The 19,188-nt window shown below is 41.8% G+C and overlaps 1 protein-coding gene across 1 annotated transcript in view; it reads left to right on the forward strand.

The window, feature by feature from the left end:
* The window catches only part of SLC4A9 (solute carrier family 4 member 9), a 1,068,229-nt gene that overhangs the window by 332,181 nt on the left and 716,860 nt on the right, over positions 1-19,188 (forward strand). The window contains 1 exon segment of the mRNA XM_082254102.1: positions 3,186-3,302. Within this exon segment, the coding sequence (XP_082110228.1) occupies positions 3,186-3,302 (117 nt within the window).

Consider the following 19,188-nt stretch of genomic DNA (forward strand, 5'->3'; position numbering starts at 1 on the left):
CACCCTGTTATGGATGGCTGGCTTGCAGGAACACTGTGGTGGATGGCTGGTTTGGTGTCACCCTGGTATGGGTGGCTGGCTTTCAGGAACAGTCTCTGTGGTGCCTGGTTGGCTTGCTTGGTGTCCCCCTGTTATGGGTGGCTGGCTTGCGGGAACACTGTGGTGGCTGGCTGGATTGGTTTCACCCTGTTATGGGTAGCTGGCTTGCAGGAACACTTTTGTGGGTGGCTGGCTTGGTGTCACCCTGTTATGGGTGGCTGGCTTGAAGGAACACTGTGGTGGCTGGCTTGCTTGGTGTCACCCTGTTATGGATGGCTGGCTTGCAGGAACACTATGGTGGCTGGCTGGATTGGTGTCACCCTGTTATGGGTGGCGTGCAGGAACACTGTGGTGGGTGGGTGGCTTGGTGTCACGGTCACCCTGTTATGGGTGGCTGGCTTTCAGGAACAGTCTGTGGTGCCTGGTTGGCTTGCTTGGTGTCACCCTGTTATGGGTGGCTGGATTGCAGGAACACTGTGGTGGGTGGCTGGATTGGTGTTACCCTGTTATGGGTGGCTGGCTTGCAGGAACACTGTGGTGGCTGGCTTGCTTGGTGTCACCCTGTTATGGGTGGTTGGTTTGCAGGAACGCTGTGGTGGGTGGCTGGCTTGCTGGAACACTGTGGTGGGGGGCTGGCTTGGGGTCATCCTGTTGTGTGGGTGGCTGGCTTTGTGTCACTCACTCACCCTGGCCTGTTGTGGTGGGTAGTTGGCTTGCTGGTACACTGGTCATGGTGGTGGGTGGCTGGCTTGGTGTCATCTAAGTGGCTGGCTGGTTGCTTGCTCGCTGGGCTGGCACCCTGTTGTGGTGGGTGGCTGAGGCCATAGCCTGTGGGTGGATGGATGGCTGGCAGCGTGACAGGAACGGACTGCAGCTGGCTGTAACACGAGGCTGTGGGAGGCGGTCTTAAGTGCAGCGTGCAGTGAAATGGCGTCACGTATGGGCCGCGCAGAAGTGGGAATGACGTCACGAAAATATCGGCAATATCGGTAAATCAAAAGGCCGATTCCGAAATACAGTATCAGGGAAAGTTCATATCGGCCCCCGATATATCAGCGTTGCCAATAATCGGGCGATTTCTAGTTTGGATGTGCTGTGACTGGGGGAAAGGAACATTAAGTAGGGATGAGCCAACCGTTCGGTTGTTAAGATGTTCCGATCCGCAGCATTCCTAGAAACCACTGTCAATGGTAAGCCGCTCTCCTTTTTAGCAAGAGGGAGGGGATAACAGTGATATCACTGTCCAAATATGGCCCTGGCCATATTTGATCAATGATGTCACTATTATTTCTGCCCCTTCCCTTATACTGTAGAGTTCAGGAAGCTCTCATTTAGCTAGTGGTGTCGTCAGGATCAATTGTGTGCCTTGGGCATCATGTTTTGTTTGGCAAGTCCAAAGGTGGCAGGCAGGTGAATGATAATAGATTAACAACATTTGTTGTGGATTTGTTTTTTTATTAAAGGTCCTGCCAAATGTTTGGGTGACTTTATTTCTAGGTTACAACTTTTTATTTTTTTTGGTGAGTGAGTAGGGGTACTATGTACTCCATACTTATTCATGTGGGGGGAAACTGGTATCAGGGGGCCCCTATTATTAAAAGGGGACTTCCAGATCCGAATAAGCTCCCACCTGCAGACCTCCACAACCAGGGTTGTGGAAATGAGGCCCTTGTCCCTATCAACTTGGGGACAAGGTGCTTTGCCAGGAATCCCCCAGCTAGCCCCCCCCCCATGCTGCAGGCATGTGGCCTGGTATGGTTGAGCAGGGGGGAGCACACTGGTCCCCCTTTCCTGACCAGCCAGGCCTTGGATAAATGGTCTGGTATGAATTAACAGGAGGATCTCATGTATTTTGGTTTGTTTTTCTTTTTTTTTTCTTTAATGGGTCTAGTAAGTTTTTTAAGAGGAAGTAAATGTCCTTGTCATTCTTGCTGTTGGATGTGCCACAGCAAAAATTACACAAAACTATACAGTTTAAATTGCTGGCAAATGACATTCAACAAAAAAAAAAGAAAAGAAAAAAAACAGCACACCCCTCTAAATATTCCAAAAAGACCCTTGGAGGGGTCTGTGTGCTGTTTAGAAAAAAGAAAAAAGAAAAAAGAAAACAAAACAAAGAAGCTGTTAATAACATGTCATCTGCAGGTAATTTTAAAACGTGTTTCCTTTGTAAAGCACTTTCTGTAGATCCTTCACAGACAGGTTTATGACACCCTCCTGGCATGCTATTTAAAGGTATTGAGCTTTTTGTAATGTTTCACTGTAAGCTTTTAAAAATCACTACTCCTGGCTGTATTTTATAAATTGAACCAAATCTAGTGCAGTTTGACTCATCACCATCAGTGAGGTGGGTGGAAGAATAATGCTGTAACTAGGGTGGGGTGAGGTGGGAGATTTAATGTGTCTTGGGGATTGAAGTAGGTACCAGATAGAAGCTATAATTGAGGAGTTGAGGTGGCAGTGAGGCACTGTGACCAGCTGGGTGAGGTGGAAAGGAAATTGTTGTGACCTAGGGGTAATGTGTGGAGATACTGGGAGCCCAGGGGTGGGGCATGAAGGGGCACTAAAGCTGTAGGAGGGGAAGTGGAAGAAGAGCACCAAAACCAGGGAGAATGAGGTGGAAGAGGAGCATTATACGAAGTGATGTGGGAGAGGGGAGTGAGGTGGGAGAAGGGCACAGTGATCATAGAGGCTGCGGTTGTTCACGGGCACTAAAACTAGGGGGATTTGAGTGTGGTAGAGAAGGGATGAGCTGCAGGGAACTGTGTGCAGGAGGGAAGTGGAAAGCTGTGGCAAGCTGTGTACGAAGGTAGGAGCTGACATGAAGCCATGGGCAGAATTAAAATGTGTGAGTCAGGATTCGAAATTCGGCAAGTGTGTTGGAGTGGTGGAATTTGAAACCAGCCTTACTATAAAATAGGATAGTAAAATATAGAATAGGATAAAGGTCAAAACTCGTTTTTATTTGGCACCTTCTAGCTTTTAATGTGTCAGTTAGTTACTGTGTGTGTCTTCCTTTTCCATTTGTGCAAGTAGTGAAGAAACGGAGCTGAAATGTGTGATTTGTCTCATCTGTAATTGTTAACCCTCTCTTTTTATGTATGAATTTTTTAGTACTTACATATGCTGTTCTTTTTTTAACTTAGGAAGTTGATGTTGCACAGGGAAGCCAAAAATCACTGCAATGCAAGATCATACCATGAAGAGGAGAGGCTAGCATATGGTCACCCTCATGTCAGTGAAGAACTCCAAAAGACAACCAAGTATGTCTAAATTTAGGTCATTGATAAAAATATAAACAGTTAATGTTTTACCTGATTCTATAGCTCATATGATTCTCAATAAGTATGTATCAATTATGAAAGGAAAACTGAAAGGGCCCCAAGACAAAGTTACATACAGTACCTGTCTCCAGTGCACTCTGAGCCTAAAATCCCAAACACTGGGGGCGCATGCGCAGCGCGATGCTGGATGGAAGCTTGTAGTTAAAGCTCTGCTGGAGGGGAGAGAGAAAAGCCGATTCCCCGGGGCCAGATCGATAATTCAGAGCTGATTTATTCTCGCACCCCCGGAGGAATACCCTGTGCATGCCTTCATCAAAAAAGAACCGCGGAAAGACGCCACAGCACTCTCTCACTACATACTTACTGCGCACCAAGGAGATCACAGGAATGACCAAAGATGGCGCCCAGTCTGCCCGGCCTGCAGAGATCGCTTCTCCTCCACTTGCTGCATCCAAACCCGAGGGGGACCGTGAGTACTCACACCAGATCACAAAAGCTGACCTGGATGCAAGTCTGTCTCTTATGTACGAAAAATTGGCTGATAAATTACAATCTGAGCTGCATAAATACACAAATACTCTAACTCAGGAGATAGCAGCGCTTGGAGGTCGCACTGATCTTTTAGAGACCAAACATAATAAGCTATCCCTGGCTCATAGTGATCTCAGGAAAGACTTTGAAATACTTGCTGAAAATTATAGTATGCTGCAGTCTCAGGTAGAGGACCTTGACAATAGGAACCGCAGAAACAACCTGCGTATTAGAGGTCTCCCTGAATCCATTCTGGAATTAGCTCCTGCTCTATCAAAAATCTTCAAGGATGTATTGCCTGACAAGCCCATGTCTGCCTTCACCTGTGATAGAATTCTCAGAGCCTTACGCCCTAAGCCACCTGCGGATAAACCCCCTAGAGACGTGGATTTGTGCCTTAAGGACTTCCTTGTTAAAAAGGACATACTACGCGCTTCCAGAAATACCCCTAACATCATGGTGGATGACGTGAAGATTCAAATTTTCCCTGACATATCTCAGGCCATGCTTGAAAAACGCCGCAAGATGAAAGAAGTCACTTCGGTGTTGCAGTGTGCTCGCATCTGTTATAGATGGGGCTTCCCCTTCAAGCTCACTGTACCCCATAATGGCTCGGTTTATGTGGTTTATAACATCAATGAGGGTAAAGAATTACTGATCAAACTGGGCCTAATTGAAGCGGATCCGGACATTCACAAGCAAACCACCCCTAGATCCTCACCTATCTGGGCCACCCCGGCCACAAGAAGAGATCAGCGCAGATGGAGACAACCTTTTAGAGACGGTTCATTCTAGTGTTTGTGAGAGATGTTTTCTGATTTGCTTTTTTCTTTCTCTCCTTTTTTTTTCCCTTTTTATTTTTAATTTTGATTTAGTATGTGCTCACAGGCTTATAGCCTTGCAAGTTCATGCATGATACTCCCACAGGTTATTAGACTATGGCATAGTTTTTAAGAGCTGACAGAGTGCGGAAATCTTTTTTGTCCTTTTGTTTTTCTTTTTTCTTTTTTGATTTGAATTCCCCCTGGGGATTCAGGATCTTTTACTTCCTTTACTCTTCTATATGCTACTGTCTTGAAATATAGTATATATGGGTAAAAATTTTTGGTGATAAGGCTTTTTCTCTCTCCCCCCCCCCCCCGTTGGTTTGTCCCCCCTATTTCCGCTCTTGGACGTCTCGAGATATACCTCTGCAGTGGTGGCCTAGGGTACCATTGTCTTTTTTGGGGTGTGTTCTGGTACCTCGAGTTCGGCTGATGGGCTTGACTGCCCATAGCAGTTTGTTTTGTTGGATGGGTTTACGTTTTCTTCCCATCCCCATGGTAACACTAGTTGTTGCCCAGCTTTTCCACTTTTTTTTGTTCTTTTCTAGTTTTCTAAAAGGAAAGTCAACCATACTTACACTCTTGATTATATCATTTTTTATGTTACACTCTCACAAGTGTACATTGTTTTTTACAGCTTATAATGCTTGCAAATATATGGTATATGCTATGAGTTTTGAATGGCTTTATAATACCCTTTACAAAACTATTAATTCTGGGCCTGACCTGTCTGTGTTCCCCGGGTTATCTAGGGCAATCTTTAGCTATGCGACTCTTATATGTGATACCTTTCGTTTTCTATATTCACCTCTTATGAAAAGAAATGGGTCTGAAAATCCTCTCACATAATGTTCAGGGGTTTAACTCCCCTAATAAAAAACATAAGGCCTTTAAACATTATAAAAGACTGGGGGTTGATGTGATTCTGCTTCAAGAAACGCACTTTGCTGCTGACAAACATCCAAATTATTTCAATAAATCATATCAACAATTTAGATGCTCCACGTTTAATAACAAAACGAGAGGGGTAGCTATCTTTATTCGCAATAATGTCATATTTGATATCTCCTCCTCTTATACGGACCCTGAAAGCCGTTTTTTAATCCTGAAAGGGCATATATGTGATAAAACTATTACACTGGATTCTATATATGCCCCAAACGAATCTCATGCATCCTATTTTAAACATTTTTTTTGAGATCCTTAACAGATTCCAGTCCCCCACTATGTTAGTTGGTGGGGATTTAAATCTGACATCCCACCCAGTATTGAACAGAAGCAGGGTCACGTCATCCTCTAAGGCCTTCCCTAAATCCTTGACAAAATCCCTCAGTGATTCACAGTTGGTTGATACTTGGCGAGCCCACAATATTGGTGTAAAATCATATACTTTATTTCCCATCCGCATGACAGTTATGCTAGACTTGACTATATCTTCAGCACCCCTATTCTATTAGCTAACTCTTCAAATGCAGACATTCATGTTTGTCCCTGGTCTGATCATCAAATAGTCACGTTCACCACATCTAATATTGGTATGGAGAGGTCTTCTTATAGCTGGTGGATTAATGACTCTATGCTCAATGATTCTTCAATTTCGTCCCAGGTTTCCACAGCGCTGGAAGAATATTTTGTCTTAAATTTTGATGATAATTTGCCCCAATCTACAATCTGGTCAGCTCATAAGGCTGTTATCAGGGGTAGACTGATAGCTCTGGCCTCTGCCAGAAATAAAGCTAGGCTAGAAGATATAAGAGCCTTGACAAGGGAGCTTGACCGTCTTTATAATCTTCAGAATGAGGCTCCTTCGGCACTTCTGTCGGAGCGGATCTCGTCTAGGTGTAAGGCCTTGGATGAGATCCTCTCCAGTGATATAGAAAAGGCACTGAGGTGGTCCAAGGCCAAATTTATGCTTAACAGCAATTCATACTCTACAATATTCGCAAGGAAATTCTCTCAAGCAATCAAAACCTACTCATGTTTATAAACTTAGAAGACCTGATGGTAAAATGGTTTCCCACCAAAAGGAAGTTTTGTCTGTTTTTACAGAATTTTATAAATCCCTACTGTCAGAGTCCTCGGAGGTCCCTAGGACCCGTATGGATTCTTGGCTTGAGGGATTGTCTATCCCTTCACTAACTGACAATCAAAGGGAGGATATTGAAAAAAGGAATGTATACCAGCGCTATGGAGTTTTCCGTATACTGAATCAGGCTTAAAAGGTTTAAAAAGGTGGTGTAAGCTGCCTCCAACCTACCTCTGAGGTAGTAAAATAGAAAGAATTGCAAAAAATGTTGGGACCGGCGCTACCACTTATAAAACGTGCATGTGCAAAATAGAAAGTGCATATAGTGCTAAAGGTGCACGCAATGAATATAAATATATAAAGTGCTACGTGCTGTTTATGGGCTGTGCCTTATATATCATACTGTAAACATCATATGTTATGCATATACTTATGCAAATAAAGTGCCAAGTGCTGATATTGCCAAAACCCCGTGTAGTGATTAAAAAATCAAACAAAGTATGGTGTCGGTAGGTGATTCACCGAAAACACCGCTGCTTACCACACTCTTTTGGCCGATACCTCGACACTTCTTCGGTCACTAAAATAAAGGATAAGCCTCCATTGCGTAGCATATGTTATGTTCAGACAAACAAACGTAGCATCCACTCACAGTTAGGGAGTTCACTATCAGCTTGGAGAGGTGTTTGCCGGACCGCTTCCGCGTTCCACCGGCTCAAACCACCGTTCCCGGAAGTGACGTATAGACGTACGTGAACCACGCCCTACGCGTTTCGTCATACGACGTCATCTGGAGCGTGCCGTCCATCTCTACTCCCGGTCTTTTTATAGGCTGGGATGGCGCCATCTTGGTGTACCTACTTTGCGACCGAACACGGCGGCCATCTTGGTATACCTATCCCGTAGCCTAAATAATATTTACTCATCATGTGAACTCCCTTCATGCTGTGTTTGCCGTACTTATAAAACAATAATCTTTATTAAAACAACAAGTACGACTAAACATAAATGACTATTGGTAGTTAAAATGAAATTAAAAGTTTGATAAAATGAAATGTGCTAAAAGTGATGTGTCTGGTTTGATCGGCAGTGAGCCGATACCCAGTGGTGCTGTGATACAAATAAAAATACTCAAAATAATTTTATTGTGGTGACATTGTGATCCAGTGGTGTGTGTTAATTGTACTTGATATATTATAAGCTCGTGGGCCCATGTGTCTACGCAAAATAGTGCTAGACTATAAAGAAGGTGCCCATACATATACCAATCTAATCGGTGAGATAGAAATCGTGCTGAAAAATATTTTTGTTTTTTAAAAATATTTTTGTTTTTTTAAAACAAGATTAATCTTTTAAAAGGCAATTCCTCAGTAAGTCCATCCGCTGTGCTGTAAGTCCATGTCTTTGTAGACTTTGTTGTTCTGAACGGGTATGTAATAAAAAATCCATTATAGATCCAAGTTTTTCCAGAGGACCCAATAAATGTTATATAGGGGACCATATACAATAAATAGGTAAAAATGATAAAAATGGGAAGGTATGTATAAAAAATGTGTATACAGGGGAAAGGATTATATATATACTCAAAAATATGTCCTTAAAACTGTATCTTTAAAAGACAAGAGGCTGTGATTCATGAATTTCCATACAAAGGAGGACTATTCCCTAAACAATTCCTTAAAAATCCTTAAAAATCCTTAAAAACCCTTAAAATCCTTAAAAACCTCAAAACCCCAAAAAACCCCCATGCAAATTGAGGGCCTATAGGGAGGTTTATAACAAAAATCAAGGATAAAAGGGGGGTAAAAAGGAGAAGGACTAAAAAGGAGGACTATAAAAGGTCAAAGGAGGATCCAACAAAGGGGGGACCCAAAAAAGGAGGCCACAGGCTTAAAAAATTTAAAAAGTTAAAAATCAGTAATAAAACAGTTCAAGTCTATGTCGATGTTCAAGCCTTTAGGTTGGAGGGTCTGCATCTGATATATCCACTTCGTTTCGTTCCTTGACACATCTATTTTCTTGTTACTTCCTCTCCAGTTGTTTTTGATTTTGTCGATAGCGTAAAAAACCATTACGGTGGGGTCTTGGGAATGATGGAACTTGAAGTGTCGTGACAGACTATGTTTCTCAAACCCTTTTCTGATATTCTTTACGTGCTCCCTAATGCGGACAAATAGGGGTCTGGTGGTGCGGCCTACATACTGTAATTTACAGGGGCACTCCACCACATAAGTGACGTGAGTGCTTGTGCAAGTGATGGTTTCCTTTATCTCATACATTTTTCCTGTGCTTTGTGCCATAAAAGAAGTTGTTTTCCTTTTCTTTTCCTTAGATGTTTTGCATGGGAGGCATTTTCCACATCTGAAGAAACCCTTTAGGCTGGTTGGAAGATTTATTTGCTTAGGAGGATCCACAACGTTGTGCACCAGCCGGTTTCTTAGGTTTGGTGCTTTTCTATATATGAAAGTGGGTTTTGCAGGGAGGATGTCTCTAAGTGTTGCATCTGCTTGTAAGATAGGCCAGTGTTTTCTCACAATTTTCTCTAAGGCCTTATGCTGAGTATTGTATCCAGTTAGAAATGCAAATTCAGTGTTTTTATTTCCGCTGGTTTTATTTGGCACATCCTTTATCAGGTCTTCTCTGTTCATTCTTTCTACTATTTTCTTGATGTTGATTAATTCACTTCTTTTGTATCCTTTTTCCACAAACCTGCCAATCAATAATTCTGCCTGTGTTTCAAAGTCTCTTATATCGCTGCAGTTCCTTCTGATTCTCATCAGTTGCCCTTTGGGAATGTTCCCTAGCCACTTGGGATGGTGGCAGCTGCTTTTTGGAATATATCCGTTTCGATCGGTTTTTTTGAAATACGTTTTACTGCTTAATCTTCCTTCCTTTTTTGTTAATTACAGATCCAGAAAGGCAATGTGTTCATGGTGAAAATTTCCTGAAAAAGTGATGCCATATATATTCATATTGATTTCGTCAAAGAATTCGTCAAAGAGGAATCCTTGCAGGAATTCTTTGACGAAATCAATATGAATATATTAGTAGAAAGAATGAACAGAGAAGACCTGATAAAGGATGTGCCAAATAAAACCAGCGGAAATAAAAACACTGAATTTGCATTTCTAACTGGATACAATACTCAGCATAAGGCCTTAGAGAAAATTGTGAGAAAACACTGGCCTATCTTACAAGCAGATGCAACACTTAGAGACATCCTCCCTGCAAAACCCACTTTCATATATAGAAAAGCACCAAACCTAAGAAACCGGCTGGTGCACAACGTTGTGGATCCTCCTAAGCAAATAAATCTTCCAACCAGCCTAAAGGGTTTCTTCAGATGTGGAAAATGCCTCCCATGCAAAACATCTAAGGAAAAGAAAAGGAAAACAACTTCTTTTATGGCACAAAGCACAGGAAAAATGTATGAGATAAAGGAAACCATCACTTGCACAAGCACTCACGTCACTTATGTGGTGGAGTGCCCCTGTAAATTACAGTATGTAGGCCGCACCACCAGACCCCTATTTGTCCGCATTAGGGAGCACGTAAAGAATATCAGAAAAGGGTTTGAGAAACATAGTCTGTCACGACACTTCAAGTTCCATCATTCCCAAGACCCCACCGTAATGGTTTTTTACGCTATCGACAAAATCAAAAACAACTGGAGAGGAAGTAACAAGAAAATAGATGTGTCAAGGAACGAAACGAAGTGGATATATCAGATGCAGACCCTCCAACCTAAAGGCTTGAACATCGACATAGACTTGAACTGTTTTATTACTGATTTTTAACTTTTTAAATTTTTTAAGCCTGTGGCCTCCTTTTTTGGGTCCCCCCTTTGTTGGATCCTCCTTTGACCTTTTATAGTCCTCCTTTTTAGTCCTTCTCCTTTTTACCCCCCTTTTATCCTTGATTTTTGTTATAAACCTCCCTATAGGCCCTCAATTTGCATGGGGGTTTTTTGGGGTTTTGAGGTTTTTAAGGATTTTAAGGGTTTTTAAGGATTTTTAAGGATTTTTAAGGAATTGTTTAGGGAATAGTCCTCCTTTGTATGGAAATTCATGAATCACAGCCTCTTGTCTTTTAAAGATACAGTTTTAAGGACATATTTTTGAGTATATATATAATCCTTTCCCCTGTATACACATTTTTTATACATACCTTCCCATTTTTATCATTTTTACCTATTTATTGTATATGGTCCCCTATATAACATTTATTGGGTCCTCTGGAAAAACTTGGATCTATAATGGATTTTTTATTACATACCCGTTCAGAACAACAAAGTCTACAAAGACATGGACTTACAGCACAGCGGATGGACTTACTGAGGAATTGCCTTTTAAAAGATTAATCTTGTTTTAAAAAAACAAAAATATTTTTAAAAAACAAAAATATTTTTCAGCACGATTTCTATCTCACCGATTAGATTGGTATATGTATGGGCACCTTCTTTATAGTCTAGCACTATTTTGCGTAGACACATGGGCCCACGAGCTTATAATATATCAAGTACAATTAACACACACCACTGGATCACAATGTCACCACAATAAAATTATTTTGAGTATTTTTATTTGTATCACAGCACCACTGGGTATCGGCTCACTGCCGATCAAACCAGACACATCACTTTTAGCACATTTCATTTTATCAAACTTTTAATTTCATTTTAACTACCAATAGTCATTTATGTTTAGTCGTACTTGTTGTTTTAATAAAGATTATTGTTTTATAAGTACGGCAAACACAGCATGAAGGGAGTTCACATGATGAGTAAATATTTTTTAGGCTACGGGATAGGTATACCAAGATGGCCGCCGTGTTCGGTCGCAAAGTAGGTACACCAAGATGGCGCCATCCCAGCCTATAAAAAGACCGGGAGTAGAGATGGACGGCACGCTCCAGATGACGTCGTATGACGAAACGCGTAGGGCGTGGTTCACGTACGTCTATACGTCACTTCCGGGAACGGTGGTTTGAGCCGGTGGAACGCGGAAGCGGTCCGGCAAACACCTCTCCAAGCTGATAGTGAACTCCCTAACTGTGAGTGGATGCTACGTTTGTTTGTCTGAACATAACATATGCTACGCAATGGAGGCTTATCCTTTATTTTAGTGACCGAAGAAGTGTCGAGGTATCGGCCAAAAGAGTGTGGTAAGCAGCGGTGTTTTCGGTGAATCACCTACCGACACCATACTTTGTTTGATTTTTTAATCACTACACGGGGTTTTGGCAATATCAGCACTTGGCACTTTATTTGCATAAGTATATGCATAACATATGATGTTTACAGTATGATATATAAGGCACAGCCCATAAACAGCACGTAGCACTTTATATATTTATATTCATTGCGTGCACCTTTAGCACTATATGCACTTTCTATTTTGCACATGCACGTTTTATAAGTGGTAGCGCCGGTCCCAACATTTTTTGCAATTCTTTCTAAAGGGAGGATATTAGTTCCCCCTGCACGGAGGATGAGGTCTTGGGGATCATCAAATATTTGAAATCATCCACAGCTCCTGGCCCGGATGGTTTTTCTGCCTTGTACTACAAGACCTTCTCCTCTCTGCTTGTCCCACATTTAAATAAATTATTTCATTCCGTTCTCCAAGGTAATAGTTTTCCAGATGAGATGCTCCTGGCAAATATGTCTTTGCTTCCTAAACCCAATAAAGACCATTCTCTCCCCCAAAATTTCAGACCTATTTCGGACATGAACAATGATTTGAAGTTGTTCGGACGATTTTTGGCAAATAGACTTTCTAAATATATAACCACTTTAATCACCCCCGATCAGACAGGCTTTATCCCAATCCCAAATAGACAACTCACAGACAACATCAGACTTGTCACGAACATAATTCAAGATGCAAATTTACACAAACATCCCACATGTTTAGTTAGCCTTGACATTCACAAGGCATTTGACAGTGTTAGTTGGTCCTACCTGGATTTTCTACTTCCAAAATTTGGCCTGGGGGATAGTTTTCTTCAGGGGTTTAGGGCCCTTTATAATTCCCCCCAAACTAGGGTCCGCATCCCCGGGTGTAATTCAGACTTTTTCCACCTGAAACGTGGTACCAGACAGGGCTGTCCCCTCTCGCCCTTCCTTTTTGAGCTAGCCATAGAGCCCCTGGCTTGCGCTATTAGAAAAAACAAGTTCATTAAGGGTTATTGTAAGGGGGATAAAGAATTTAAACTTAGCCTTTATGCAGATGATGTCCTTCTATTCCTGTCTGAACCGCATATCTCTATCCCTCAATTGCTGATCGAACTTGAGTCTTCCCATAAAATTTCAGGTTTGGGTGTTAATATTCCTAAATGCTCAATAATGCCCTTGAATCTCCCTAATTGGCTGCAGGTCTCATTAAGAGAAAACTTCTCGTTCACATGGTGCACGAAATCATTCAGATATCTAGGTGTCTTGATCACTCCACACTTTGAATCGTTGTCTTTGGCGAATTTCCCCCCCTGTTTAAACATACCAGGAACTTGCTGCACTCTTGGTCCTCATACTTTATATATTTTCTAGGAAGGATAATGGCAATAAAGATGATTATTCTGCCAAAAATCCTATTTTATTTTAGAGCTCTTCCCATTAATATCCCCTTGTGTCACATTTCCTCTATCCAGAGGGATCTTTCTGGATTTGTTTGGAATGGTAGGAGGCCTCAATGTAATAAGCATGTTATTTATGCACCCTCCACATTAGGTGGACTGGGGGTTCCGGATTTATGGACTTACTACCTTTCTGCCAAGTTCACGCAGATTGCACAATGGCACTCCAACGTAGTTGATATCCCTTGGTTAACTTTTGAACAAAGTTCCATTTACCCCTTTTTTCTCCACTCTCTACTGTGGTGTGAAAGCAGTAGCTCTAGACATATTATCCAATCCAATAAAATAGTTAGTCACCTGTACCAGATCTGGTCCAAATTCAAGGTCAAGTGTAACCTGGTTTCAGTGGTCCCTCCTCTATTCTCCTTTCTTGGCGTTTTGAATTCCCCATCACTCCCCCTTGATAGATACGACCTGGAGCAGTGGATTACTAGAGGCCTGACATCACTTAAAGCATTATCCTTCAATAACTCTTTCTGCTCTTTTGAACAGCTTCAGTCCTTGCATGGGTTACCTAGTTCTGAATCTGAAATCTACATTATTGTTAAAAACTTTTTTACATCCCTTGGTTACCTTTCTCTTCACCCACCTCATACCCCATTTGAGGTCATTTGTTATTCCTCCCCTAGGGGTAGGGGTCTGATCTCAACCCTTTATCGTAACCTTAATGATTCTCCGCTCCCGGAGAAACATAAATATATGCTGAACTGGGAACGTGACTTGGATTGCACCTTCTCAGTTCTGGACTGGCAGGGTATGTTGCACAATCTTCTTAGGTGCACCCACTCTTCCTCAAGTAGAGAATCCCCTTAAACTCTTTATCAGATGGTATATGACCCCTTCAATTATACACTCGTTTTACCATTCCGTTCCTCCTACTTGCTTCAGGGGGTGCCCAGATGAGGCACTTTGCTCCATCTTTTTTGGAACTGCAAGCACTTGTCTGAGATCTGGAATCAAGTTAATCTTAAAATTTCACAACTATAACTATTACACCAAAAATGTGGCTTCTTTTCGCCAATATTCCAGATATCCCCTCTCCACTAGCTAGATTGTTACACACTCTGTTTAGTGCTATCCACTGGATGATTGCACTGAATTGGAGATCATCTAACATTTTGTGGTCCCAAGTCATATCCAGAATGGATGCTCCTAAACTTTCAGAATGTATTTTTCACTCTCTAAATGGTTCAATGCAGGTTTACCATGATAAATGGGACATGTGGGACAAATGTTCCTCATCTACACATTGACACCTTTGTTGCTTTTGGATTTCTCCTACTTTGCTGTTATTATCATTGACTAATGTCTTTTAAGTCAGTTTCTATTATGTTTATCTGTATTACATCATATGCCAATTATGTTTTTTGTGCATATTCTTTACATTAATTGCTGTATTTTTGACTCAATTTTGTACTGTATGTTTGTTTTTTATATTTGACTTTCCAATAAGTTTTTTGTAAACAAAAAAAATCCCAAACACTTATATGTCCAAATTTTGAGACAAGAGGAAACAGACCAATTTTAAACATTGATAGATTCAGGGCACAGAAGGAGACAGCCAGAAAAATATTCAGTCTTTTTTTTTTTTTTTTTCCTGTCCTGGTGATAACTGCTCCCTACTTTCATTGTATGTGTATAACAGGAACAGGAAGTAAGGGAAAGTTTCCCCAGTGGGGTCACAGACAAAAATGAAAAACCTGTGAAGGTTGTGGAGGTGAGTGAGGAGTAGTGTGTGTGAATAGAAAGTCCTCTAAACTCCAGCTAGTTGAAGAACAATGATCAGTTTAATTTGTTAAACTGTATAGGAATAATCCTATTCTGAAACTATTAGCAATAAAGCCCAAGTTTAGTAATGTTTATTTTTTTTTTTTAATCTGCCTAAGGGATGTTACTTACATTTAAAAGAGAAGTTCGGGTTTTTTTTTTTAATCATACTTACGTAGGTGGATGCAGCATCAGTCCCCTGACAGCTCGAACACTGAGAACTGAGCGATTAAACACCGCTGAGCAGTTGGTTCTCAGAGCAGCTGGCGACTGTCAGGTACCACGGTCTGCTCTGACCCCCCCCCCCCCCCCATGCTCACTGAAGTGCTGAGCTGTGGAAGGAAGGGGTGGCTGGCTAAGGCTCCCATCGGTACGCTGAACAGCTAAGCAAGGTGCTAGTCAAGGGTTGCGAGTGGATCCTGACCATATTGTCGCAATCTTGCTCCAGCCTGGACCAACTTTGTGACGTCGGCCGACAGCGGGCTCCAGCCCGTTTTCTGCTGAAAATTGGTCACAGGAGTGCAGAACGAACTATATTCCTCTGATCCACAGGAGAAGTACAGACTAACAGCCTGCTCTCGTCTATGGGGCAATCGGATGGAAATGGACCGCCTTTCTGGATGGAAATGGATCGCCTGTCCCTTTCCATCCGATCCACCAGACAGATTGGAAAGGTCCCCCATCTGTCTGTTTTTGGTAGACAGGATCAGATCAATGGCAGCGGGTGTCAGCAGACATGTGTCCACTGACATCCACTGCTCTATAGAGGAGACTGAATGGTCCAATTAGGTCTGCCTGACAAACTGACAGGCGGACCTGAATGAATCGCACGTGTGAAAGGGGTCTTAATGATTACGTGAGTATAAGTGCGTGTATTACAATACTGGCAATGAAGAACAATTTTACTTGTCTGCAGAGATGTATAGTAACGAAGTAGAACTACTTAAGTACTGTACTTAAGTACCGAAATGCGGTATCTGTACTTTCCTAGAGTAGAATTTTTTTCTCCTACTTCTACTTTTACTTCACTACATTTTTTCGATGATTTTGATACTTCTACTCAAGTATTTTTTTTTTGTGCTGCATAGTTACTCGTTACTTTTAAAAAAATTACCACTGCCAGAACAGTAGATGGCAGGTTACATAAAGCTCAAAAAAATGTGTATAATGTCATTTGTAAATCAGCGCATACGAAAATAAAGGCTGTGTATAATAAAAGCTGCTATACCAAATCTTTCCAATAAAAAGAAAATATGAAACAAACAAATAAATGGTGCTACAGCGCTTAAAGTGCATCAAGAAACTACTAACAAACACAGGTTAATCATTTGAATAAATCATTTGAAATAAAAAACAATATGATGATCAAACTTTTGACTTCTTTCTTTAATAACTACATAACACAGTACTTGTACTTCTACTTTCAGTACTTGAGTAGAAATTTTTTTTCAAAACTACTGGTACTTTTTACTTTTAGTACTTAAGTAGCAAATTTTTTGAAAAAACTACTTGCAATACTTAAGTAAAAGAAATGCTGAATACTTTAGTACTTCTACTTAAGTAACTTTTTCTGCGAGCACTTCCACTTCTACTCAAGTCACTTTTTGATCGAGCACTTGTACTTTTACTCAAGTAGAAATTTATAGTACTTTATACAAGTCTGCTTGTCTGTACCTTTACTCGCCTATACGCAAAATTACTCAAGCCACTTGCACCCGGGCGTCACAAGTTCCTGAGTAAACATCAGTAAATTGTGACGCTTGTGTGCAGAGGGCCTATCATTACCCATCACTGGAAATCCCTGAACTTAGTCTTTTTTTTTTTTTTATATTTCTTTATTGAAAATTTTAGCATGCAAAATTTTAATATATACCATTTCAAAAGATAAGAAACTTTTTATAAGATTATGAACAGAAAGGAGTTTTGGGACTTTACAGTATATGAGGCGTAGCCTAACTAAGGCTGTATGCCTCCATCCCTAATCATGAAGAAAAATTGGGGGAGGGGGAGTAAAAAAAGGTACAAAAGGCAATCGGCATAATTTGTAACATATGGTAAAACAGGTAGTGTGTGGGCAAATCCACAACATAGTAATATAGTATAGAACTTCTAGACAGATAATGTGTAACCAGCATAATCAACTCTTTCAACTCTTGAACAGGGAAGCTGACCTAGCAAGAAATAAAACTGACTTAGGAGACAGTATGCTAAAACTTGAGTAGAGTGATCGTATTGACTTTAAGAGGTGTGTGTGCATTAAAAGAAAGGCTTACCAATCTTACATATTAGAAAAAAAATTAGGGGAGGGGAGTAAAAAAAAAGTAAAAAAGGCAATCGGTATAATTTGTAACATATGGTAAAACAGGTAGTGTGTGGGCTAATCCACAACATAGTAATATAGTACAAGGGGCGGATGGCCTAGCATCCCTAAAACTAAGGGAACAAAGGAAAGCAGGGGGAAAAAGTGGGACTCTATATGAAGTGCATACAAACGGTTGGGGTGTATAGCATGACTATATTTGGTATATAAGTGGGTCCACAACATGATAACAATATAAACAATTGAATGATGTATGTCATCAACCATAAAAATATCCACAATTGGCATAGGTACATACATATGGTGGTGGGTGCAGTAATACAGTTAAAACAACATAGATGCAAAATCGTAGAGAGCTGACAAGGCCTAAACAGATGAGGCACTGGCTAAAAATGGGCATATAAAAAAACCCTGGGGGGGGGGGCGCTCTATAACAAGAGGGTTCTCTGGCGCCGCAGTCCTGGTCGGCTGTAGCCACCTGCGGTGCGGCATCTTCCTCCCCCTTGCGAGTGCTGTCGTGACGTTGGGAGCCATCTGTGGCCGCATTTAGGTACTATTTGAGGACATTCCTTTTGTCTATCTATCACTATCCTCCCCTTTTCTTCTCCCCCTTCCTTTCCTTTTTTGGCTTTGCCTTTTCACCTTCCCGGGTCCATACACCATTATTGGGTCCATGGTCCTATCCCTCCTTGGCTATCTGTGTTTAGATCTTTCATTTACTGTTACTAGAAAAAAGGGGGGGAATTTCCAAAGACCAACCTCCCAGTAAGGTCAATGGGGGATGGGGGAAGAGAGAGTGGAAATTGAAATGAGGACTTTATGGGTACTGTACTCATAGAATAACCAAGAAGTAAAATAAACTATTTTTATTTAGAAAACATGGTTTAAAAACAATAAAGACATATGTATGCACATAAGTGCTGCATAAAAAGTTTTGAACAATTGAGAGGCGTGGCTTCCGGCGGAGTGAATGGACGTGTGCTAGTCCCGCTCCACTGGGCCATCGGGAACACCGCCGCACATACAGCCCCAGAATCACCATCGGCACCCCGCTCCTCCATCTGAGCACCCCGCCAGACCTCAGGACCACGATGACCGGCCGCAAAAAGGACCCCGGACAGCTTAATAAGCTGTCAAGATTCTTCCTTCAGCAAGGCCCCGGACCGCGGCAAGATGGCGGTGGCGGACCGCGCCATAACAGCAACATACCAGGCCTGCACAATCCAGCATCATCCTCGGCACACCCTGGCAAGATGATTGCGAATCCGGACAGCGGGACATCCTCAGGATCTGCTTCGCCTCCATCTCCCCCTCTCTCTCCATCTTCCCGGAGCCCAGCGAATAAGCCCAGAATGGCTTCTCCTCCTAGGCCTCATCAAACTGCAAGTATGACTGCCTCCTTGTCCCCCCTCGCTGCTGCATCTGCATCTCAGCCTTTCTCTGACCCCTTTGTTTCCTTTCCATCTGGAGATCAACCTGTGTCTGTGTCAGTACTCAAAGACATGCTTCTCACTTTGAAAACTTCCATGCATGCAGACATGATGTCTTGCATGCATCAATACAAATCTGAGGTTCAATCCCTGGGTCACAGGGTGGACAGTGTCGAACATGTAGTGTCAGCTCAAGCATCTTCTCACAATGACATGGTGGATGCCTTTAATGCCCAAAGGGAAGATATTCAGTGGCTAAAAAACAAAGTGGCTGACCTGGAGGACCGTTCCAGAAGGAACAACATCAAAATCCGGGGTATACCAGAATTGGTGC

Source organism: Pelophylax lessonae, assembly GCF_965119305.1.
Source record: "Pelophylax lessonae genome assembly, chromosome: 4".
Lineage (NCBI taxonomy): Eukaryota > Metazoa > Chordata > Amphibia > Anura > Ranidae > Pelophylax > Pelophylax lessonae.